Source organism: Daphnia pulicaria, chromosome 8 (genome assembly GCF_021234035.1).
Source record: "Daphnia pulicaria isolate SC F1-1A chromosome 8, SC_F0-13Bv2, whole genome shotgun sequence".
Classification (NCBI taxonomy): domain Eukaryota; kingdom Metazoa; phylum Arthropoda; class Branchiopoda; order Diplostraca; family Daphniidae; genus Daphnia; species Daphnia pulicaria.
The window spans coordinates 11,738,617-11,758,888 of record NC_060920.1 but is presented as its reverse complement, the minus strand read 5'-3'; the positions used below and the strand labels follow the sequence as shown (position 1 = coordinate 11,758,888).

Below are 20,272 nucleotides of genomic sequence, written 5' to 3'. Positions count from 1 at the left end.
TGACCGTCTTGAATAACATTTTGACCTCAATCGCTCGGAACGTTTCAGAAATCAAAAAACCTGATGCTGCATTTTGATAGCGATTGATGATTTATTCGGTAACATTGCGCACATTTACCATAGAGCGTGGCGCGGCCATTGTGTTTTGGTTTTTCTCTCTCTCTCAAAAGTTATTCTCCCGCGTGAGTTCGTGACTTGGCCGTTATCTCATGTCCTTTTGTTTTAGTCGAAGAAATAAAAAATAGAAAAAGAAATAAGGAAAATGGCGTCAATGGACGATGTGGAACTGCGGGAGACGGTGGAATCGATTTTGGGTCAAGGCATCCGGATGCTGGACGTTGAGAAGAAGACGACGTTCAAATCGGAGGAAGTGCTGCTGATCAACGGCGTCGCCGTTCCGCTGGTGGGAGCCGACGGCGACATCATCCGCCAGGCGCTGCTGAGCGGCCAGGTGCCGCCGTCGGACGTTCTCAACTCGCTACTCATCTCGGCCGGCATCTGGCGCCACCCGGTCCGCCTCCAGACGGAATTAACCGTCAAGCAGACGACGCTCAACCGCGACGCCATCACCGTCTCACGCAACGGCCGCGTCGTCGACGAGCGGCTCAAGGAAACCAAAGAGGAGGATCTACTCCGTAAAACGTCGACCGAAGTTTGGCGGGCCGTGGCCGGACCTGACTCGACGACGGACAAGCGCAACCTCTTCCAGCCGGACCCCAGGGCCTCGTCTATTCCCCCGGAGCCGACGCCGCCGACGCCCAAAGAAGAAGATGAAAAATCAGCGGAGGAAATTCCCATCGTCCAATTCCCATCGGATGTCGATACGGCCGACGAGGAAACGACCAGCCCGTCTCCAACTGTAAGAACCTCCAACTGCACCCAGACAGACACACCCCCCTCCCCCAACAACATCTCCTAATGAATTCTTTTTTTTGTGACTGACGTGGAGGGATTATCGGGATCTATTTCCCGTGTTAGACGCCAACGACTTGATTACCCAAAGAGCTATACAACGGCCGCTGCCAATAAAAATCCTCAGAAAGATGGACGGGAGTTGGGAGTTGGTAGGGGGGGAATCTTTTTTATCGATTGGCGCAGCGGAGCCGAGTTGCATCCGAATGGAAAAGATTGTGACTCATTGCCGATGAGTCAGAATGGTGGGTCCCACACCGGTCCATCATCATCATCTCATCTCGGGCTAAGCTCAACACAATAAAGGAGGCAAGTAGTTGAGAAGAGGCAACAACTTTTTCATCTCGACCAAGTGGATAGACAAGGGGGAGGGGAGGGGGGGGGGGCAGAACAAAAGGGGAAGAGAGGAGGCCATAGGGGTGAAGGCGGATAATTGAACGCGGCGTTCCTGAGCACGTGCTGTCGGGCTGTACTACGTGGGATTTCGTCGAATGCGGGAACAGCTGCGCCGCCAAATTGGAATACGACCACCGCCGCATCTCATAAATGCGGTAGGATTCACGTTGGCGGAAGTAACGTGTCGTCTACTGCGTAATCTCAGTGTGTCCATTTGGCTATCCAAGATTTCGGCGGCTTTGCAACCAAGTTCAATTTTGCGGGACATGTTCCATCCGGAGGGAATTCCGCTCGGCTCCGCTCTCTCTCCCAACTTAGTTTTACCCTTTTGTTAACTTTTTATCTTTCTTCCTTGGCATTTCCTTTTTTATTTCCGGATTTTTTTCCATTGACGATTCCATTGCGCAGTCGGGAGCGAATGCAACGAACCGGAATATTCGGCGACGACAGCGGGAATATTTGGATTTTTTGTTGTATCTTTTTTTCTTTTCCATGGGGAAACATTTCACAGACTATATGCGCGCGTGGTTCTGATCCACTTTGAAAAAAAATCCGTCGGACCGGTTGAAACTTTGTTGTTGTTTTGTTGTCCGGCCGCCCGAGACTTGTGTCCTTGTTGGCATTTGGCGTCGAGGCCGTTTGCGACAGAGGGCCGCGTCCAATTTGTGTGTGTGTGTGTTTGTAACACGAAAATAGAACGGACAGGAGGTAACGGTAGCGGACGCGTGCCGCCAATTTATCCGGCATGTGCGGTTATGTATACACACGCAGTGGGGCGGAGGTGATATATATCGGAGAATGGCATCTCTGTCTGTGCGTGAAAGATGGCCAATGCGCAAGCGTCCAAACCAGTTGGTAGTAGTATAGACGATGAGTCACGCAATCGGGCGGGATTCTCTTCTTTTTCTTTTTATATTTTGTTTCGCAATTTCTTCTTGGCGACCGAGAAAAGTTTGTCGTTGGAATCTCAACCGACAGATGGACGCCAGGCTTGTTTTCCTAATGATGAGCGCGCAATTTTCACGATGCCGTTAATTACAGATGCGAAAAAACAAAAAGAAGAAAAATAAAACGTGAAGCAATTTCCTGACCCTCCCAGACACTGTTGTGTGTGTTCAAATGTCGGGACGCATTTGCGCTGAGTCAACAGACAGACTTTTGTTTTGTTTTGTTTTGCCTCTTTTCTTTCGGTAGTTGGTTTTTCTGATTCTGCTGCTCTTTTCTCTCTCTCGACTCTCGTCCTTATCTGGAGTGCGGCGAGACTTACTGGCGGACGCGGGCGTGATTGACTAAGCGTTCCCGCATTCTCCCAGCTCCTTAATAAAGTATAGAGAGTCGAAGCATTTTAATGTCAAAAGAAAAAATTGGACGAATTTTTTCGTTTTCTTTTTATATCAAACCTGTTTTCGTATTTAAATTTTTGATTCCCCCCTTTTTTCTTTTCTCGAATGATGACGCTGAAGGATGAACACGCCGGTCTGGCGACTTCTGGACCCCGTGGCATCCTCCTATTTGTTATTTTATAATCAGAATTTCATCATTGGCACACAAACAGGTTTTTCTTTTTGAGGGGGGATTCTTTTTTTATTATTATTATTATTATTTGGAAGAAAAAAAAAGAAAAATCTTTGCCTTTAAGCTACTAGGGTTGGGCTCGATTGTGTTTGTTTTGATAAACGCGGACACCACAATCAGAAAAATGAAAAAAAGAGGCCAACTCCCTTGACTAATTAATTAGGTCAATGTCTTGGCAGTTGGCAGTTGGTTTTGGAGGTTTGACCCAATGTTTCTCAAAATAAATTTCCCACTATTCCTCGAGACTGTCATGAGCTAAGACATTTTTCCTACCCAAGTGCTTTTCTTTCTTTTGTGTTACTCCCAACTTTTGATTTATAACGACTCAACTAAAGAAAAAGAACATTTTTTTTTTCAAAAATGATATCGGATGCTTTTGTTGAGCCAGCGACCAGCCGGAGCCCAACACCATGTCGTCCAACCATCATCTCGTTTTTCTCTCTCTAGCATTGCCTAAAATTTCAATTTTGATACCGAGCAATGCTCGAGGCGCAAAACGGTGGAGATGAATATTCAATTTCAAGAGAGAGAGAGAGAGAAAAACAGAAAAATTTCAAACACAAAATTTTAAAAAATCTTTTTTTTTTCTCCTTCACACCAAAAACTGGTCTGTTTATTATTGAATTTGCTTTTTTGTTTTCGAGATGTTGAACCAAGATCACACACGCTTGGTCCTTATACACACATCGTCGAGAGGGGGGTGATGTTGTTTGAAGCCAGTTTTGGTTGGCGTTGTTTGGAAAACCAGGAAAAAAGAGTGGCTACGTGCTTTTACGTGTCGAATTTGACGGATCGTTGCGTGACGAAACGACGACGACCACTAAAAAAGGAAAAGAAAATTGTCAAGATGACGCGGAGATGTCCCTACACACGAAATTGGAATAGTTGTTTCCCAGTGGGTATTTTTGAAAAAAAGAACAGGGAGTTCAAAACCACTCCCAGTTGAGGAAATTCTACGAGCATGGAAAACATTTTAAATTAATAGATTACGAGACGATAGTAGTAGCTACTGCTACCCAACAACATGTGCGTATTTTTCTCACGGAACAATGTGCGATGATGATATTCATTTGCATCTGGCACGTAACTAGCGACTCGGATCGTTCCGCCGGATGACAAAAAAGGGGCGGATCCTCGACTACTTACTACGACTACTACAGCAACAACAACAACAAGAACCATCATTCCGAATGGAAATCAACACGATTTCCAGTCACGAAGAAAGAATGGACATGTTCTCATTAATTCTTCTTTTCTTTTCTTTTCTTCGTTATTTTTCGTCTACTGGTCAGATAGGAGTAGAAGAAGAAGCCATTCAAAATTTTTTTTTTTGTGGCTGGGCGAGCATTTATTGGTCGTAAATTGATTATGTTTACAGCAATAAATCTGAAACTACCGTTGGCCTTTTTTAATTATTATTCTTTAAATGTTTTTCTTTTTTTGGGGGGGGGGGAAATTCTGTACGATGTATATTTTCTTTGAGGGATTTTTTCGAGCAACTAATTTTATCCAACTCGTAGTTCCATCTAGCGGTCGCTTTAGTTAGCGGTACCTCGTTATACTCCCGCCGTCCCGCGTTTATTTTTCGAATTAAATGTTGTTGTTTTCACCTGCGTGATTTCGTATACGCCACCTAACGATGGCATCTATCACCAAATTTACTTCCAGGCACTACCGGTAGAGATAGTCGGAAGTGATGAAAGAAGTAGAGAGAGGAGAGAAAATAAAAATAAATAAACGAAAGAATTTGAAATTTCCCGGAGGCCTGTTCCGCCGACAGATTCCTCCCAAAGAGAAAACCCGGCGCGTCTTTCTTCTCTCTCTTCTCTTCTCTTGTGTTTCTATCCCATCTTGTTGCTCCTCATATCGGCAGAGTGGGGTGGGAGAGGGTTAAGATAAGCTCGGAACATATAACCTACAAACTCCCGGTCTCTCGTGAGGGAGGAAGAAGAAGATGGGTTATGTATTTTCCCAGCGTGACAGAAGGCAACAACAACAAGTTCAGCGGGGCCTAGGGAAAACACGAATCTTCGTGCGCATTCAGAAGAAGAGGAAGAAAAAAAAGGGCCCAATCGATCAATCGTCTCCTAATTGCCTGTCGCCCATCCCTGCGCTCTCTCAATCAGCAAAGAGTTAACGAGTGGAGGGAAAATTAAAATTCTCTCCCTCAGTGTCTCCGTTTTCTTAAAAATTTTGTTTCTTCTCTTCGCTCTTCTTCTTAGTCGTTTCTTATCTCGATCGCCTTCGACATATTTATAGCGCGTTCTTATTCCATTCAAATCGTTAACAAGAACCAGTTGGCAGCTCACACAGACTTTGTAATCTCTTCAACCAAATCAAAAGCTTTTGGAAATCTTTGAACGGCATTTCAATGCAATTATTTGGTCGATTTTATTTTATTTTATATTTTTAAAAAAGTTTAAATTGCTTTTTTAAATTGTCCTTTTTTTTTCACGTGCAATTATTGTGACCGTCGGCCATAATTTCCTTTTTTTTATTTGTCTCATTTTCAGCCTTCGATTTTCGGAACCGTGGCTTCGGAGCTGACGCCCAAAGATGGATCTTCTCGCAAGGTAAGAGAAAACCCACCGACTAAACAATTTCAACAAGAAATAAGAAAACTAGAGGCTTAGCGCGGCATTTGATATCAAACGTCTCCTGTCTGACCGTATGTCGTTTGATATTCAAAATACGTTGCGTAATTTTCTTTTGGAAAACAAAACAAACAAAAAAGAAATAGGGGAAATTCCGAAACGTGAACGGCCATTAAAAAGGACACAAGTCGACTGGCTGGACATGGTCAAAGTCTCTCGAAAGAAAGCGAAGGTAGACTACTTAAATAGAAAGGGACAATAAAAGCGGCTCAAATAATGGAGAGGACCTACCAAAAAGGAGATTCAATAAAACTGAAGGAATTACGGACGAAATAAAAAAAGAAAGAAGAAGAAGAAGACATGCTGCTGCTGCTGCCAAGCTAGAAATATGTAGACGCTTTAGGAAATCGATCGATCGACGCGGGGCGGGCCATTAGACATCGGCTGCTGCGCTATTAAGTCGTTGCCGATGAACCAAAAGTTACCCAAAAAAAAAAATTCACGTCGTAGTTGTACGTTCAGAAAGCCAGAAGGCTCCTTTTTTATATCTATATCTATATATAAATGTATATCTGTAGTCTGTACCTTTCACGTTGTCCTCCTTTTTTATATATATGATATTTGATGATGAGGCTGGGCTGTCCGATGAAGGTTGCGCATTCCCGCCCCACCCCCTCCTCTTCCCCTCTCCTATCCTCACTCGTTGGTAAAAACATTTCAATCACATCACGTCACGGGAGTTGTTGTTGTTGTTATATACGTGAAAGAGTGGCCAGACTTGGCGACGACGTGTGTGTGTGAACAAGCGAAAGATACTTTTTTTTTTCTTTTTTAAGTTTAAAAAAAGGAAAAAAAAAGTCTCACACATCGTCCGTGTGCGATGTCAGCAGAGCTATTGTGTATATCATTCGACTTATAGCTTCTTTTTCATCCTCTCCAACCTCCCCAGTCTCTTTTGGTCTGTCGGCCGGGCGATTGGATTCCGGTGATGGATGGTTCGTGAAGAAGCACAGCATCGCCAAGTCACGCTCCTTTTCAGTTACATCCTCACAGGGAGAGAGAGAGGAGAGACACACACGTTCTTTTTTCCCCCCTAAAACTTATTCTTCGAAGGCTCTTTTGCCGCGACTGACTTTGACTTTTCTTTCTTTCTTTCCTTCCCCCTTGCTCACTATTTTACCATTTGTGAACATTGTGGGAAATGGGGAATAGAATACTAACGGTTTTTATTCACCCGAGTCGAAGGAAGAAATCCCTCGATAGATATCTACACCCTGACCGCGCGCGCGTCCGTGGTACGGTCGTGAAACGTGTATAATCCGTCTTTTCTTTTCTTTTTCCTCTTTTTCGTTTTTCATAAAACACCCCGCAGTTACTACAACATGGTCCATCATCGACTATAGTAAAAAGAAAAAAAATTTCCATTAAAAAATTTATTTTTTGGTTATTTTTTGGTATTTTTTTACTTGCGTGATTATATTCGAATTTATCTGCCGGGTAGTTTGTAGCTGTCCGGTTTTACACAAAGAAGGATGGAAAAGAAAAACACAAAATTGAAAGATTAAGCAAAGGAAAAAAGAAAAAGAAAAATCCCGATTTTTCACGGTCCTTTGATCGCGCCCCTCCTATTCGTCACACTTTGGCTGTTTTTCCCTTTCTTCTTCTACTTACCTTCATTGAAGGAGAAGAATTGAAGGAATGCCCTTTTTTTTAAATATTTTTTTATTCAAAAATAGTTATCTTGGCGGGGTAGGTGGCGCAGTGCCCAGGTATTGAAGCTGAGTGAATAGCAATCAAATTGTTGTATGAAAATTGTTCAATTTTCGATCCCATCTTGTTTGCGTGCCTTCCCGGAACGGCCAGAATTTTTTGTTTTTTTCTTTCTTTTCCCTGTAAAAGATTATCGTTTGGATTCGTCGAATGAATGAAATCACCACCACCACCACCCAGTCATCCTCTTTTGTGATGGTTATTTTTTCTCTTTTTTTCAAAAATAATAATTAAACATTTTGTAAATGAATTACCTTCCCCTTAAAAAAAAATCTAAACTCAGTCGTGTGAGTGTGTGAGCTCAGCAATTAGTTGAGACTCGGTTCCTCCTCTTTCACTCCATCGTGAGAGAGTGAAAATGCTAATCTATCGACTGGTGGTCGTAATGGGGATTCTCTTTCTCGTGCCGACGTGTTTCGAAAAAACCACAAAGTCAGGGGAGGGAGAACTAGTCGAGAAAAAAAAAATTTTGAAACCAAAAAAAAAAAAAAATAAATAAAATAAAAATCGAAAGAAAAGAATAAAGAGGGCTAGACCGTTATTGAAATAGTGTTATGCAAAATAGTCCATACGAGTAGTACGTGTTGGGGTCTTGATATTTGATTTTCTTTCCTCCCCGATGGTGTCGAGAAAAATGATTTCAGGTCATCAGGGCGTCATTTTCAGTTTTGGGCGTGTTCTCTTCTATAGTCTCTCTGAAAGGTCACATCATACACACAGATATGTTAAAAATGAGCGGCGGCGACGGCCCTCTCGAGTTAAGCTGTTTAACAACAACCCAAAAAGAAAAAAGGTGATGACGTGCTTGGGCTTTTTTTTTTTGTTCCCCATTCTGTTTGACTACGCTGCAACTTATAATAGTATCGGCTTTCATACCTTTTCAAGTTCTCGAATTCATTCCGAGAACCGAAGAAAAGACTCTCTCTTTAGCTAGATACGAGAAGATGAAATAACAAAGTTGACTTTGTCTGTGAGTATGGGCCAGACATTCAGCCAACCTGAAATTTGATACCCAGGGTTCAAGAGTTTGGGGCGCATTTTTGGGGGCCGTATGTGTATAGTTATGTGTGTGCGTAGTACAACGTATACACACGGCAATGTGGAAAAAAGAAAAAAAAAAACAAAAAAAATTCTATTTCACCCAGGCTGACTGGCTGGCTGGCTGCTCCGTTCGTGTGTCCTACCTGATGGCTCCGCCCGGTATTTGGTGTGGTGGCCCATCCGAATAGACTTGAAGGGAATGCACCTAGTAGAACCTCAGTCGTGTCCTATCCGCTCACCGGGCCGGTTGCGTTTTTATTTTTCAAAACCCATTGGGTCGGATTTTAGACGCCCTAGTTTTTCCACCCAACTTTTTTCCACCAACTTTTTTATACTACTCCGCCTACACCGTTTCTACGATTTCTTATCATCGTCCAAAAAGTGTCGAAGGTGTTGGTCCTGTTACTTTTTTGGTGTGTTTCTTTTTACGGAAGTGTGTAGGAACTTAAAAAAAAAAAAAAAAAAAAAAAAAAAGAGTCCGGTCATTTTTGAACTTGTCACGATTTGGTGTGGTTATTTTTCTTTGTCGGGGCGGGAACAATAATTGGTGCGGACTCGTTCACGACACAAAAAAAAAACAGAAAAACAGAAAAAGGAAAATGTTGCTGCATTCCGACCCTCGATGCGTCATTTGCCAGCGTTTCAGCGGGGCCAACCGTCAGTGGTTCATCAAACAGCGGGTATCTTATTATACGCATACATTCTAAATCCGGTCACACCTTTTTGATATATTCTTTCTTTCTTTCTTCTTCTTTTAAGCTACTTACTTTTTCCCGTCTGTATTAGATATTTTTTTTTCACGTTCAGTTCTATCACTGTCACCTGATGTACTAGCCCTTAATTCAATAAGGTGCGCGCAGTCCAGGGATCATCGTCCGTTGTTGGATACTTATGGGAGTTGCTCTTTTAGTTTTTCTCCAACCGTCATCTCTTCTCTCCATTTTTCCATTTTTCCTTTTTTCGGATTTATTTCGGGAACTTGGAATGAAGGAATAAAATTTAGGGAACCATAGAGTGCGTCTATCTGTCTTGCATTATGTCGGTGCTAAGAGCGATGAAGCGGAACGATTGCGGTGATGTCGGTGGTGCGTATTCACTTCTTCTTTTTCCATTGTGTTGCCCAGCCCGACAGTTCCGCTTCATTTGCATTCCAATTTCGGAAATTCTTCACCCAAAGAAGTGTTTGTACATTGAGTTTTGTAAGAGAAAGAAAAAGAAAAAAGAAACGATACATTCTGATTTATATCGACACTATAAATATATATTTTGTAATATATCGGACCGGTTTCATTTTTCTTTTTTCTACAATTACTGGCTGTTCCGTTTGGGTGGGAGGAGTTACGTCTCTATGTCGGGCGCACAGCTGTGTGTGCGTGTGTGTCTGCTGGAACAGTATAACGCGGGGCGAATTGTTCAGAAAACACGTCAGCGCTGCCACAATACCGGAATGTTATCGATATAGTACCGAGGCGAGTTGTTCAAGGAACTAGCGCGACTAACACACACAAATCCGCCGCCTATGTGTAACTTCTTTTTCTTCATTTTCTCACATTTCAATGCCGCACAATTTTCCCTTCGTTTTATACCTGTCAGGGAATCAGCCGCTTTTTACCCAACAAGACACCTGGGAATCTCTGGGATGGTGACGAATCGTTTTTCTTCATGTTTCCCTGACTGGAAGAAACAAAATTTTTGTGCGAAAAATTTCCCCCCGGAAGTCTCTTATTACCCGTAACGTCACACGTCGATTTCTCGCGCTCCACATACACAAAAACAACCCCCACCCTACCCCTGTGGGGGTTATATAGGCAGTGAGAAATCTGTCAAAAAAAGGGAAGAAAAGAAAAACTTTGTCGAAGATGTGACATTCCCCGAATATTCTCCTTTACCCCAAAGTACCCAAAAGTCGAAACGACTTTTTGAGATGGAAAAATCATAATGATGTTATCTCTCTCTCGTCCGGCCGCGCTCCATTGTGACGCAGCGTGAGTTCAAATAGAGAGAAAAACATGTTCAAAAAGAAGAATTTATTTTTTCTTTCAAATTACACCCCAAAACGGAAGAGAGGTTCTTGTCCAGGAGCGAAAAGAAGATCCTAGGAGCTTTCCGCGTCGTTTGCTGTCAGTGCCATGACGTGAATTGGTTGACTAGAGTATATATATTCAGACTGCGCTTCCTTCCTAGCTGCTATTTTATCTCGACTGCGCCATCCGAGAAGAAGAAGAAGAAGAAGAAGAAGAAGAGAAACGAGAGCCTGAAACATTTTTTGACCTCGATCCCATCAAACAACACAGAGAGAAAAGAAAGAAAAAACCTCCGGCCTATAGTCTAGAAAGCAAAAGAGCGCATGCCGACATCACGCTATATATATAATGTAATGTTGTAGACGTGCCAATGGAACACACACACAAAACACGGGGGGGGGGGAGATGTGATGGGAGGAATGCTTTCAGAAAATCCAAAAATCCAAATGAAAAGAGGAACGAATTTTTATTATCGTACCACATAGCACTTTTTGATTGGGTCAGATGAAGCTCTCCATTATACACATGTAAAGAGAAGCTTTATTCAACTCGGATAAGAGTAACAGGGGAGGGGGAAATGTTGATCAAGCTATCCGATTCGATAGCCTTTACATTTATGGCCTGATATTCTGTAATGAAATTCCGATCGGAGAGATCAATAAAACGAAATGGAGAGCGGCCGTTAAATCACTCAACGTTTTTTCCCAAGAAAAAAAAAAAAAAGAGAAAACGATTTATTTATTTTTTCGCTCGTTTTTTTATTGGGTCTCTTCATTTCGGCCAAGGATGATGAAAGAAAAAAAAAATACTTTTTCATTTTTTTGATTATTTATTCATCGGGAGAAAAAATCAGCTTTCTGGGTAGATTGTGTGGTCTGCGTCTACACGCGAAAAAATAAATGACTGTCGAGACCAACAGTCAGTCATTTGGTCGTGGCGTCCATCATCAAGAGATCACGCACGGACCTTGAAAAACAAAAATATCTCTTTTTTGTTTTGAGTTTTTTTCCATGTTTTTGTAATTGACGGCTCATGGTTATTTTTCTGTTCCGGTTAGAGGATTTTGTTATTCCTTTATCCATAATACATATCGGATATACTATCTCTTTTGATATCTTTTTTTCTCCCGAGATTATTATTATTTATTTCCTCAGACACGCAATGGGGAGGTTCGAATAGCGCGCGCAAAAAAGAAAAAAAGAAAACAAAAAGTAGAAAGGCGATAATCATTTCCAAACTTCTTCTTATTATTATTCTTACCGTTTTTCTCACGACTCCCAAAGATAAAGAAGAAACTTGATTTTGGCGTCTTTGTTGGTTCGGAAATGTTTCCCCCCCCCCCTTTTTGCTGTTTTGTTTCTTTTTCTTTTTTTCTTTTTGTGACTATTCTGCGGTGTCCCGCGGGAGCGGCCGTGACCTGTACCTCTCCACGTGACCCTAAAAATAAACTCGCGCGCAAATCCCAAAAGAAGACGAAGAAGAAGAAGAAGAACCATTTCCTTTACTGCGGTTCATTTTCCCTTTAGCATCTCCACCCCCCTCTCCTCTACCAAACATAAAAGAACACGCGGAGGATGTTGGGTTCGTGATTGACGATATTTTACGAGCTCGATTCGTAAAAATCGGGGATCCCAATAAAAACCCCTTCCAGGTGGATGTGGTAGATTCTGACCCCGGAATCGACTGGCTCGGATGAAATGTTATCTCTAACAAAACCTTGTCACATCCGCCTACTGGAAATTTAAAACAAAACAAAATTCAATTGTTGTTGTTTTGTTATTTTTCAGACACACGTGCGACTGGGAGGCAGCTCTCATGGGGTTGTGTGTGTATTTCATTTCATCAAAAAATAGACGGAACGTCCGCCCGGGGTTTATTCGACCTTGAATGAGGGGGGAAAAAGAGTCAGAGAGTCTCCTCTTCTTCTTTTTGTGTGTGGGTCCTGTTTCGTCGCGGTACACTGGGTACTTTACTGTACCCCAGCTGTACCACCGTGTCGCCGTTGATGGCCCCGACTCACGCGATGTAACGTGTGGCGTACTATATCGTACTCTGTCCCGATCGTATTGTATCTGCTCGCAGTTCTTTCTCTCTCTCTCTCTCCCGTTTCGTGACTTGTGTGTGTCGGCCATCGCGGACTCTCAGCGGGAATATGATACCCCGACATAAAGGTTACCACTATGGGGAATGCAATCAATTTCGGGCAATGGTGGTTGGGAAAAGAAAAGAAAAAAAGAATTTTTTCTATTCTTTTTTATTCTTTTTCTATAGCGGAATGTTGTTGCTGTCGAGGGATAGAATGGGGTTCTCTCTCTCTCTTCTATTGTGTTTATCTTGAACGTCGGCTGGTGCGTGTTTGCGTGAGTCAATCACGTCTGCGCTTTAACGGCCGGTCATTTTGATTCTATCGACATTTGGGGGTTGGCTCTTAGGCCGACAGCACCGAGTGGGGGGCGTTGCGCTCTTCTTCTTCTCCTCCGCTGCGAACGGACGAGATGAAAAGGAGGAAGGAAAGAAGAAGATGTTGATGATGATTACGATCTTGGATGTGTGTACTCACTGCTGGGGCTCGGACTTGATTGCGGCCGCTTTCTGTTGTTGTTGTGGAAATGAATAGAGAGACGATGGGAAGAAGGTCGTATAACGTGGGCGCCCCAGTCAAGTTCATGCAAACGACCGAGAGATCCTCCTTCTTCTTCTTTCTTCTTTCTCTTCTATTTTCTATTCCCGGCTCGACTTATTTTTTCATTGAGTTCCACCCACAACAACATCGCAGGGGCGATCGCCATCTGCACATCTCATGAGCGTTGGTCTTTTTGGCCGAGTTAATTAAATAACAATTTCTTTTCTTTCTTTTTTAAAACAAGAAACAAAAATTTATTTTAACGAGCGCAGCGTTTTTTGTTTTTTTCATTCGGGAAAAAGAATAAAAATAAAGAGTCGTAAGGAAAACGGGATACAAAATGGTTAAGAGGGTTTACCGGGTAAGAAGAAGAGGAGGCCAATCGAATTACAGCCAATTGTGTGCGCGTTTTTTAACGGCGTACAACAACAAATACAACAAGCGGAGCGAAAGGTTTTTTTTTTTTTTTTTTTTTTTCAAAAATTAGGAGCGTGGCAGAATGGCGAGTACACAAAAAATGCCTTCGCCACGCACTGAGCGAAATGTCAAAAGGCGAAAACGAGTTCCACGAAAGAAACCAAATATAACTTCAATTCTTCTCTCAAAAGAAAACTGCATTGCGTCGTCACAATTTCTCAGATTTGTTGTCCTTTCAAATTCCCCGCTCTTTTTTATTTTTTTCAAAACACAAAAAGTCGGGCACGTGCGCTCGACTTTTCATCGCTAACAAGAAAACATTTTTCTTTTTCGAATAACAATTTTCTTGTTATTCCATTTAAAAATAAAAAAAAAATACTAAATATTCGTTTTGTAATATTCGAAAATCCGACACCATTTCTTTTTTATTGAATTCGTAGTCGACATTGTTGACGAGCTTTTGTTATTTTTTCGTTGTTGTTTTCTCTCTTTTCAAAATAACCTGAAAAAAAAAAAAAAAATTCCCGTCGTTGTTTCCCCATCAAAACGGACCGGGGGCCGGGCACTGTGGAACGCGGTCGCTTCGGTAACCTTTTCTCTCCGTTTCTCTTGTTTTTTTTTATTATTACGAGAGTGGAACGAGCGGGGGGAATGTTAAGACTAGATCGTAATGAGGGCCAGTAGTAGTAGTCTCGTCTCTGTGTTTGTGTGTGGTTTTCAACCCAAAAAATAAAATAAAATAAAATTTCAAAGAACCGGAATGTTCCACAAAAGAAATTTAAAAAGTTCTTACAAAAAAATTCCTTCAAAAAATAAAATTTTTTTAAAGCTTGTTCTGTTAAAAAAAAAATGTTTCTACACAAAAATAAAAAAAAAATAAAAAAAAAAAAGAAGAACTCCGGATGTAACATTGTGTGACGAGCCAACTCATTTGCCACCTCTGGTTGTGTTTGTCGGTAGTGTTGTTGTTGTTGCCCCGGTTGTTCATTTGCCATTTTTTTTTTTTTTTTAGTCATTACTAACAAGTTCAGGAGAGATGGGTTATATAGAGGAGGAGGAGGGTCGACGTCGGTTGACGTCCATGTGTGTATATCTATCCCCATCCGCCCCCTTCTAGACTCTGCGACTCCCGATGCGCATGTGCCCAGCGTGAGGAGAAGCTTTGGTAGCGTGGGGCGCCGGCGGATAACCTTAAAACATTTTTCTCCTTTTGTCGACCCTTTTATTTCCCCCCCGCTTTTTTCTTTTCGCTTTCCCTCCTCCCTCTAGAGAGAGAGAGAGAGGGTTTCGTGTATGTGCGTGGGGGGGAGTACAAGACTTCCGACTCGGCAACAAACTTGTTCCAGACATTGCTCAGTTCACGAACCAAGGCCACTGTGCCGTGTTTCCTCTCTCCCTGTGAATCTTCTTCTTCTTCTTTTTCTCTACCAGTGCGGTGTGTGTGTGTGTGTTTGTTTTGTTTTTCTCGTTCGTCATCGACTCACGCGGGAGGGACTTACTCTTGTGCTAAGCCCACTGCTCTATATCCCCAGCCCTTTTGTGCTTTGTTATGAAACGTTGAGAATTAACTCCCCAAAAGTCCCGAAACGAACGTTATCGTCATTCGTCGTTGGCTAACTACCTTACCGTGTGTGCTCTGCTGGACTTTGTTTGTTTGAACTTTCTTGCAAGTCGACTCTCGCTTAACTTTCTTTTAATATGCCGAGTTAAAAGAATCCGCACTCTGAATTCTCTGGTGGCGGTGGTAGATTCTAACGTGTTTATCGGACCGTTGCGTGACTTTTCGTTGAGGTGTGTCTGGGGCTGGCTGACGTCGTCGTTGTTGTTGTTGTTGTTGGGTGAGTTGGTGCGTGTGTGTGTTGGCCGTGTCCGGGGGAGGAGGTTAGCAGGAACGATGGCAGTGTACTACTATGCTAAAAAGATGCGTCAGTCGAGCATCGGCGGTAATGTCATCATTCCACCGGCTCCTACTTCCTCCTCGACTTCTTCTTCCACTTCTTCTTCCAGCAATGCCGCAGCAAAGAATAACTCGCTTTCCTCGGCGGCTGCCCTTCCAGCTGTCCCATCCGTCATCACCAAGGTTCTCCCATCCGCTTCTTTTTCTTTCCTTCTGTGTCTTATAAGTAAATGGCTTACGGGGCTTTATGTCTTTATGCTCGTTTCGGGTTTCGGCCAAACCGCAATTGGACTCCCAACAAGAAATTATCAAAAACTCAACAGAAATCGTGTTGATGTTTTTCTTGATGATTGAGCCAACGGGAATGACGACGGCTGCGCCCTGAAGCCCTCAGTGTCCGTAGTACGAGGCTACTATAGACGAGAGTTTTACAATGCGTGTGTGTGTGCACGCTGGAAATGTGTCGGGAACACTCTGGGTGGAGTTGAGGGCGGAGTAACTGAAGCCAATCGATAAAGGCGACAACATACGACGACAACGACAACCACTGGAGTAGAAAAAAGAAAAACTTTTTTGATCAGATCTATATCTCTTTAACTGTTACATGCCCCGGCAAACTGGATGATTCGATTTGGATTACATGCAACTACTACTGCCGATCGCTCCTCGACGGGATTTGGGAGATGAGAGCTGAGAGGCCCAGGCCTTTTATATTTTTTGACGTCGCTCTGTTGTGCATGTGATGCCAGCCATCTTTGAGTCCAAGAGATGGAGGGGGGCTAGTAGTGCATATATCCCCTCTCTTTCTCTTCACTAGTCATTTGTGGGTGGGCGGGGAGCGAGAGCTGAGAGAGCCAGACTCTCTCTCTCCCATTTGAACAAAAAAGAATCAAGAGAACTCTAGGAGCTAGCTGCTAGCTCGAGAGTCAGCGATCAATACCCTCCCGACGACTCAACTCTCGACTCTGTCTTGGCTATTTTGTTCTCTCTCTCTCTCTACTACTACTACTCCCGTGTTAGTGTTTCTCTGTCGTTATTTTTGGACGGGCTCTTCTTTTATGAAACGACTTTTTTCAAGAGGAAGAAGAAGAAGAAGGAAGGTAGAATAGCTCGGAGCTGCTGGATCGCATCCATTGTGCATTGAAGCGCAAAGGAAACTGTATAGAACCGATGCTGCAACAATAACCTTATCCCCCCTCTTCTTCTTTTTTCTCTATCCCTCCCGGTTCGGAATAAAATTCCCGTTTGATTGCTGATGAGCCAAACGGAGCGAGGGGGGGACATTGTGCTGTATACCCCACGCACAATCGAATAACTAGACGAAGCCGTAGAGGACTATATTAAATATTTATACGTATTCTTATATTACACTACGTTGGAAGGACACTTTAATTTTTATTTCCTTCCAACGGTGGTGGTACTAGTACATTTGAAGTTGTCTTTGAAATTCTTCGAGTTCATTCGCCTTTTTTGAAATAAAGAAAGAAAAATGCGACTGTGTGTCGTCTTGGTCATTATGACTGGCACTGGCATGCTGTGTGTATACATAATATTGATCACCTGCTTTCGCTACCTCCCTCCCCCGAGGATATTTTCACAGAGGGTGGGCGTTGTACCGTAATATATAGGAGCCAGGAGCTTGAGGATTTTTTTAATGTTCTTTTAAGCTCGTAGGATTATTCTTCCCCTTCCAAAAAAAAAGAGAAAGAGGGGAGTTTGTAATATATCGGCCGTACATTTTCCAGTGGATTTAAAATAATCGTTTCGGCCGCGCGGTCTTATCGATATTTATATTTAGATTCCAGTTTCTTTCACCAGTGACACACTTGAAAAACGGTTCACTGGTTTTTAGTGATCCAGGGGTCCCCCTCGCTATTACAAAAATGTCGTTTGGTGGTTGAACATGAAAGTTTATAACCTTTTGCTGTTTACTCGAGAACTGTTTATTGACCTTATTTTTAATCTTTCTTTTTGTTGCGTTTTTATTATTTGCAGTCTCTACCACAGACGCCCAAATCGCCCGGTAGCATGGGAATCGAAGGGAGCAGTACCAGTAGCAGCAGTTCGGAAACGGTGGACGATAGCGGCTCGGAGCCAGACAACTCTCTTGTGTTCCAGGTATATATAATTGGAATGAACGACCCTGCTGTCCTATTACCATGACGACACGCTAAAAGGGGCCCAATGGAGACGGGCGTCGAACAGCGGCGACCAGTTGTCTTAATACTTCTCTCTCTCTCTCTTGTTGTTGTTGTAACAGGACAATAATTTAGTGTCCGGGCCGCTGGATGCGCTTCTGCAGCATTTGGTGCCGACAGCCGAATACTACCCTGACAGGACGTACATCTTCGCCTTCTTACTCTCGTCCAGGCTATACATCAAACCGCACGCCCTCCTGGCTCAAGTTGTCCGGCTGTGCATGCTCCAGCAGAACCTGGCCGACCAAAAACTCACCAAAGTACGTAATTTAGCAAGCTGGATTGGATGGAACAGTTTATAAAAACACGCAACTGCCGGGCCAGCCAGCACACTTGCCACAACCAAAATAAAAAAAATTCATCTTGTTTTATATGAAACCCTGGGGCGTCTTATTTACCGACCGACTCTAACGAGACCATTTTATCATTTTTTTTTCTTTTCGTTTTGTGTTTGTTGAATCAACAGGAAAAGTTGGGGCGGTTTTGTCCGCACATGGTCCAACTGCTTTCCGAGTGGATGGAAACATTTCCGTACGACTTTCGCGATGAGCGCGTCATGCAGCACGTCCGCCAGCTGACGCAACGGTGCGTAGCCCTCGATCCTTCGCTGCGGAGGGACGTCTCGCAAATGCTGCACAATCTCCTCCACCGGCTGACAGCCCTCGAGAAATACGAAGAGTTTCTGGAGAAGATCAACACAGAGGCCTCAGCTGCTCTCATAGACACCCTGAATGTGGTGTGTAATCCGTTTATTCTCTTATTATATGTCATGAAATTTTATGCACGTCAATTAATGTTGTTTGTTTCTTTTTTTTTGTCTGAATTTTTTATTTTTCCAGTGTGACGTGACTGAAGTGTGTTCCAGTCCGCTGACTTTGTCGCAGCAGCTGACGCACATTGAGCTGGAAAGATTATCGTTCATTGGACCCGAGGAATTCGTCCAGGCTTTCGCCAAAGAGAATCCCAACGTGGAAACTTCTTTCAAAGACATGAAGAAGACTCGCAATCTCGAGTCTTACATCCAGTGGTTCAACAGGCTCAGCTATTTCGTTGCCACCCAAGTGTGCTCGGTACGTTACGCAGAGATCACTCTCCCCCGGCCGGATCGAGTTACACTTGTCAATGACGTGGCCTTTCATCATCTAATAACTTGGTTTTTCGGGTGGATCGTGTTACTTATAATATCTGGTTTCCCCATTTGGAATTTTACAGAATGTCAAGAAGAAGCAACGCATCAAAGTCATTGAATACTGGATCGAAGTGGCCCGAGAATGTTTCAATATTGGCAATTTCAATTCGTTGATGGCCATCATTGCCGGTCTCAACATGTCGCCCGTTTCTCGTCTCAAGAAGACGGTGAGATTTTTATCTACACTAAACGTCAAACATTTTCCAAGTGGATTGGATCAAGGTCTTGAATTTGGTTTGGTTCAATTTGTTTTTTGTTTGCAGTGGCACAAAGTTCAGTCGGCCAAGTTCTCCATCCTGGAGCATCAGATGGATCCGTCGTCGAATTTCAGCAGCTACAGATCGACCCTGAAGGCAGCCATGTGGAGATCGGCCGGTGCTAAGGACGAGCGCCAGCGAATTGTCGTCCCCTTCTTTTCGCTACTTGTCAAGGATCTCTATTTCCTCAATGAAGGATGCGCCAATCGGTACTGTCCTTAGCATTTTAAGATGGTTGTCCGTCAGATCTTTTAATGGCCTCATTTATAAATTTGTAGGTTACCGAATGGACACATTAATTTCGAGAAATTCTGGCAGCTGGCCAAACAAGTAACAGAATTCATGACGTGGAAACAAGTGACTTGCCCGTTCGAAAAACACCCCAAAGTCATTCATTACCTGCAAACGGGAACCATCCTCAGCGAAAATGGTATGACCATTTTATTTCCCTACTTTGAATCGAAGCCATTTTATTGATAACGGTTGTTGAATTGTAGGTATTGCTTTATCGTCATTCGATTGCGAACCACCGGAAAACTCTAATGAAAAAGAAAGGTTCAAAGCTTTAAAGTAAGCTCATTAGACCTTCATAAAGATTTTGTCATTTGCGGTTGTAACAACTTGTTATTTTTATCATTTTTTCAGATTGGCCGCCATTCACGCATAATGTTGAATAAGCGACCGTTAGATGGCGTCGGCATTCCCGTATTTTGGTTTTTCCAAAACAGCAAACAACACCATTTGAAAAAACAAACAGAAGATTCATCCCACATTTTCTCTCCGTCAAATGGCATTTACTTCCTTTCAAAGAACTTCCGTCTCGATTCGTTTCTCCCTTTTCTACTTCTTCTTTTTTCTATACTTTTGGTCAAAAGTTTGGTCCATTCTAGTCAAGATGTGTATGCTGTGCTCGCTTCCTGAACTTTTCCGGACAAAATTGAATTCCGCCCCTCATTTGGTTTCTTGTAAATAGTTTCCACCGTCTTCTATATATACATATATAGCTCTATATAAAACATAAAATATCATATACATAATTATCACATCGAAACATTTAGAACATGACCAGCACCAGGCAGTCCAACCCCCCCCCCCCCCACACACACACACACTCTTTGTCTCCATCTCTTCAGAATCATGAAAAAAACATTTGAATGTCTACACATCCCTCTCTAGTCCTGTGTTCAATTTCAGCCATCCCCCGATCCATCATCATTTGTACACACACACACCACAGCAAGCAAGACAAAACACCATCAATAAGTTGTTGTCCCACCCAATGAACCCACTTTTTTGTTCTCTTCTCAAATATCTTTTTTGTTTCTATCGACATTTGTGTTGATATTGATGTTCCGGAATTTTTTCTTTTGTTGTGTCTT

General features: G+C 42.8%; 1 protein-coding gene across 4 annotated transcripts in view; it reads left to right on the top strand.

Moving 5' to 3' along the window:
* The window catches only part of LOC124311011 (ras-GEF domain-containing family member 1B-like), a 55,030-nt gene extending 35,383 nt beyond the window's left edge, over nucleotides 1–19,647 (top strand). For 2 of the 4 annotated variants that reach the window (XM_046775243.1, XM_046775244.1), the window contains 10 exons: nucleotides 5,397–5,456; nucleotides 17,245–17,367; nucleotides 17,510–17,707; nucleotides 17,914–18,183; nucleotides 18,287–18,517; nucleotides 18,660–18,803; nucleotides 18,900–19,102; nucleotides 19,172–19,323; nucleotides 19,391–19,463; nucleotides 19,539–19,647. In XM_046775243.1, coding sequence (XP_046631199.1) covers nucleotides 5,397–5,456; nucleotides 17,245–17,367; nucleotides 17,510–17,707; nucleotides 17,914–18,183; nucleotides 18,287–18,517; nucleotides 18,660–18,803; nucleotides 18,900–19,102; nucleotides 19,172–19,323; nucleotides 19,391–19,463; nucleotides 19,539–19,560 — 1,476 coding nt within the window. In that variant the 3' untranslated portion in view covers nucleotides 19,561–19,647. Of the gene's footprint in view, nucleotides 1–226; nucleotides 860–5,396; nucleotides 5,457–15,025; nucleotides 15,433–17,244; nucleotides 17,368–17,509; nucleotides 17,708–17,913; nucleotides 18,184–18,286; nucleotides 18,518–18,659; nucleotides 18,804–18,899; nucleotides 19,103–19,171; nucleotides 19,324–19,390; nucleotides 19,464–19,538 lie in introns of those variants that run through there. The other 2 variants (XM_046775242.1, XM_046775245.1) reach the window with 2 other exon arrangements.
* The last annotated feature ends 625 nt before the right edge of the window (nucleotides 19,648–20,272 follow it).